Below are 5,322 nucleotides of genomic sequence, written 5' to 3' on the forward strand. Positions count from 1 at the left end.
AATTAATGGAATGCGAAACGTCAAGTTAAGTTACGGGAAATGAGAATTACCGGGATAAAATAATTGGAATGAGAATCAAACGATAAAATTTGATGGATAAGAATTATTGTTCGGAATATATTTCTGTTTTCATTTGGAATTACTCGTTTGTCTATTTTAGTATTTGTTCCATTACTGCTGCTTTTTTTTGTTCCTTTTTTTTTATCTGAAAAGTTAAATGAAAGAGATGTATCGAACTTATGTAAGTTAAATGAATTGAATCAAATTTATTTAAATTAAATAGATTTGATCGATAAATTATTTGGATTAAAGAAATTGACTTAAACTTATTTAAATTGAATATTTGTATAAATCATTTATTCACATAATTTACTTTATGTCATTGCATTTGTTTGCGTATACATTACCATTAACCCATTCAAATTTACCTAATCTAAAATTTCGGTTAATCTGAAAATTATTTCTATTAAGCTTTTGCACTAGCAAAAGTAACGTTGGAAATTTTTTAAATCAAGAATGTTTTAAACAATTTTCATAATTTTCCAGAGTTAAATGAACTTGAATGAAATTAGCGAAAGTGATCGAATATTGATTGAGCAGTTACGTGAGGCGATACGTGATGAACTTTCGTTGGTACCAGCATACGATGATGATTTCAGTTTGCTTCGATGGATTACTGGATGGGATCGAAAAATCGGTTTTAATTTTTTTTCTTTTTTTTTTGCTAACAGAGGATTATTGGGAAATAATGGTGATGAATAGTGAAAAGTAAATACTTACCTTATCCTATGCACTGGGTCTATCCAATTTGTTAGGCAATTTTAATTCTCTGTTATCAATTTATTTAGGCTTATCTTACTCTACACTTTTCATTACTCTTAAAAGTCGATGAAGTTTTCTAATTTTAACCATACTATTTTAGAGCAATGATCAGTTATACTGAAATATTTTAGATCTTTTAGCACAACATCTATTAATTAATCAGTTTTACTGAGTCATTTCTGGAGTATGCTGGCAAATTCAGTAAATTGGATGTTTCTAAAAAATGATTGAATGATTGAATAGATAATTAGATTTGTTGAATAGATTTATGATTAAATTTATTGAATAGAATATGGGACTAATTGAATAGATTTATTCACAGCTTTATGTTTCTAGATTTGGTAATACCAAAAATTAAGTCATCACTTCGTGCCATATCAGCTCTTGGACTTGACAAGCAGGACTTTTCAACTCTCGAGAAAATCTCAGCTTACTGTGATTCTATCAGTGAACCACTACAGTATATTCCAGGTTGTTTGTTTTTCTCGAAATATTTTTTTGAAAAAAAGTTTTACCATTAAATCATTTGGCTTAATTTAAAGCATAAAAATAGGTCAGCAGTATTTATGATAATAATTTTAGCCGTTTATCTATTCAGCTGGACATTTCGAAATCTCTTTTAATATGTAATGTAATGATAATGATAATGTAACAAAGGACAGCGTAATAATAATGATAATGGTGATGTAATAATAATGATAATGATAATGTAGGCAAAGAAATTCTTTTTTCGCTTTCATTATAAAAGATATTCTCCATAAAATTATGCTAATTAAAATTATGAAAAAATAAAAAAATGAAATAAAGTTATCCAATAATAAAAGAAATAAAATTATTTTAAAAGATGTTAATTCTTATTTATTTATAGGTTCGTTACTTGGTTATGATAAAGAACACAATATCATTTCACTGCAGACAATTGGTCGCCTAGATGTACGTGGTTTACTACCATGCATACGAAATTCAGATTTGTATATTTTGCGGATTTCTGAAACTGAAGGTGTTATGAGTTTGATAAGGTACGTTTCAGTTTATTGGACAAAATCTTTGCAAATTCATCAATGATGCTGATAATGACTGCTTATCACTTGATTAAGAATGACGGAGTTGAAATTTCATATACTAGTATGTAGTAGTTTATGTTCAGAATACGGTGGAGTTACTTTTTCGCAATCCATAGTGAACAAGTAAGGTTTTTTTTTCTTTGGTGATTTGCTACTATTAAGTCATCTAGATCTGGCAAACAATTTTCTATGCAACGGAGTAGGTTTTTTCAAGATTTGAACATATATTATTGAAAATGGTTTAATTATGCAACTGTTAATTGATCACTACTAAAAGTAGTTTTTTGATTTTTAGGCAAAACGAGAAAATTCTGGGACGTCAACTTGGTACCGTTGTCATATTTGATTTTGATGAAATTAGCATGGATATGTTATGGATGCCTGCTGTCAAAATAGTCACAACGATGATTTCGCAGTTGCAGGTTTTTTTTTTTCTGTATCTCATCATTATTTCGTAGTAATACTGGCATGAGAAAGGAAACTAAAATGGTTCTTTTCTTCTTTGCGGACCTGTATGTTTAATTCTTTCTCCAGCTATTTATTAATTTTGATTAAAACTGTTGAATTCAGGAGATGTTTCCGGATGTTATACATAAACTTTTCCTTATCAATACACCAACCTTTTTCCGAATGATATGGATATTAGTAAGTCCGTGCCTTGCGAAACATACGCAGCAGAAAGTAAGAATACTTGGAGCTGACTGGAAGGAAAAACTGAAGGAATGTATCGATGAAAATGTATTATATCAACAGTGGGGTGGTGTGCGTGAAGCAGAAACACCATTTGGACATATTCGTATGGGTGGCAAAGTTCCAGAAAGGTTTAGGTATTTAATTTCGTGTTATTATAAATCTCAATTACATAGCGCATTCCTTTTTTCAATATGGATTTTTTATATTTTCAAATATAAGCAACATGGTCTTCTTAAATTTTATTCAGAAGTAATACTTTGTCTCTACCATGAGTTTAGCTTGGTATGAAATGATAGGAAAGAAATTTGATCAGCAATACCAACTTTGGTTTAATAGCAATTGATGCAATTCAAAATACCATCTAGTCTCATTTCAGAATGTTGTAATATTAACGACTGAGTGTTTCTGCTATCAGAATGTCATAATATTAAGGACTGAATGTTCTGCTATCTAAAAGGAAGAAAGTTCGAAGAAATTTTCTGCTTTTTAGATGTCAAGTAATCGATGAGCTAACAGTAGCAGAACATATTTCAATTAGCTAATAAAATGGTTGACTATTCAGACTTGTCTTAAAATTTAATACATCAGTTACTAAAAAAAAATTTCCCAATAAGTATTAAAAATTTCCCAATAAAAGTGAAAGTTATATGTTTTTTTTAGGTATGACCCATCGAATGATGTTCCGGCATCCAAGTTACAAAAGTTAAAAATACCTGCGGGCGCATTGAATTCCGTCCCAGTGGTTATAGAAGGTGATTTTTCAATAAATCATGCAGCATCCGTTGGTATTTTACAGTCAACTTTCACTTTTATTGCTTTCAGCAAAATAGCATGGTGTAAAAATCTAGGAAAGAATATTGATATTAGTTATTTCAGGATGTAATCCAAATCGGAAATTATCATGGTGGTGGAGAATTGAAAGTGGTGATATTGACTTTTCAGTTGTCAGATCTGGTGATCCAGTAAATTCAAATAACGATAACAGTCAGGATGTCATTATTTGGCCAAGATTTCGTCTTCAAACTCCATACGTACCAGAAAGTGGCAAGGTATGTTGTTAGCATAGCAAGTATCGTACGCGGCTTAAATTATTAAGCTATTTCCCATTTTATTTTAAACTAATGTACTTTTTAACTAATGTACATTTTATGCATTTTTCATTATTGATTGTCTCGGAAGTAAAGTATCTTATAGATAAAGACGTGGTAATTCCGATACTTTGAAACATATGCTACAGCTTATGAAATATGAGGTGTGAGATTAATTACCTCATGGAGTATAGAATGATTCTTCATAAGTTGGCATTTGACATTAATAATATTTTTTTCCCAGTAGGTCAAAAATGATGACTAAGCTTTTCTAATATTCAGATATGCTGCTAGGAGGAAGTTTGGGAATGCTATTTATTGAATATTTGAATACTGATATTCTATGGGATGGTCTCAAATCACTTTTTTTCTATTTTTTAAACGAACAAATATATTTCCAGGTTCCGTGTGTTATACCTGGAACTTACAAATTGGTATTTGACAATACGTATAGCAGATTTTATTATAAAATAATCAATTATCATTTCGAAATACTGCACGATTGAATTTCTTCCACTAATTTGCATTATAATCAAAATATTCTTAACACCATCAATTTTTACATGTCTTTAAAATCTGACTAAATTTTTTTGTAAAATAATTTCTCTTTGTCTTTATTAGTCATATTATAGCTCATTGTAGGAGCTACGGGTCTAAAAAAAAAAACTTTTCTTATACTTTAAATAATTGTAACTCTTCCCTGGTGACGTCATCATCGTGATGTTCATCCTATTACGATACCTTATTTCATTTCATTACCTTATTTATATATATATTTTTATTGACCTCTAATTTTATATTTTCATTGTACCTCTTCATTCTTAATTTTCACTTGATTTATTTCATGCTAATCTTTGATCTATAAAGAGGGTAGAGAGATGAGAAGGGCAAAGAATTTTTTCTTTACATTTTTATGATCAATTTAAATGTTGTAAAAGTCATCCTTTCACAATGTTTAAATTAATAATTCAACAAATTCTTACTAAAATATGGCAGTTTCCAAAATTGCTGTATTTTGATCGATGAAGTTTACAGCAATTTATGTTATTTTCATTTATATTCATTATTTTTTTCTACCTTATGATTGTATTTATGATACATTTCCAATTTTCCATTCAATCAACATATTTTATAAAAACTAATTTGCAAAATGTTGTATTAGAAGAAAACCATAAAACATTGGTTGTTGCATATATTGCTATATTCAATGATTTTGATTCAATAATTTATGTCTAGATTAAGATATAATTAAATTCCATGTATCTACGTAATTCAAACGTAGATACATAGAATTTAATTAATTATAAAATAGTTTTTGACCTCATGTTCAAACTATTATCATTCTACTAATCGACCAACAATGAGTGGAGTATAATATATTTAAATGATTTAATTTTAATGCAAGAATTTTGGCTAGCTATTAGTATTAGGATGACATGATGCAATTATATTTTGCTTCTAGTTTCATGCTAATGAAAATTTTGGTCATAAATTTAATATATTTAGGAAGAAAAAAAGGAAAAAAAAAGTTGCTAGAATGGTAAGATTAATGATAGACTATAATGATGTACTATTCTCTTTACTACAAAATATTGAAGAGATTTTGAAATATTGTTGGATATTTTGATGATTGTTCAAATGAAGTATCGATGAGA

General features: G+C 28.7%; 1 protein-coding gene across 1 annotated transcript; it reads left to right on the plus strand.

Annotated features, from left to right (window-relative positions):
• Positions 1–540: 540 nt before the first annotated feature.
• On the plus strand, positions 541–4,248 carry LOAG_10265 (CTG-2 protein). Its single transcript, XM_020448121.1, has 8 exons — positions 541–697; positions 1,159–1,293; positions 1,691–1,841; positions 2,182–2,308; positions 2,457–2,713; positions 3,240–3,331; positions 3,456–3,628; positions 4,069–4,248. The coding sequence occupies exons 1-8, from the start codon at positions 553–555 to the stop codon at positions 4,171–4,173; spliced, it is 1,185 nt and encodes a 394-aa protein (XP_020301707.1). The 5' UTR covers positions 541–552; the 3' UTR covers positions 4,174–4,248.
• Positions 4,249–5,322: the final 1,074 nt, after the last annotated feature.

The sequence above is a fragment of the Loa loa genome, assembly GCF_000183805.2.
Source record: "Loa loa unplaced genomic scaffold supercont3.282, whole genome shotgun sequence".
NCBI classification, from domain to species: Eukaryota; Metazoa; Nematoda; class Chromadorea; order Rhabditida; family Onchocercidae; genus Loa; species Loa loa.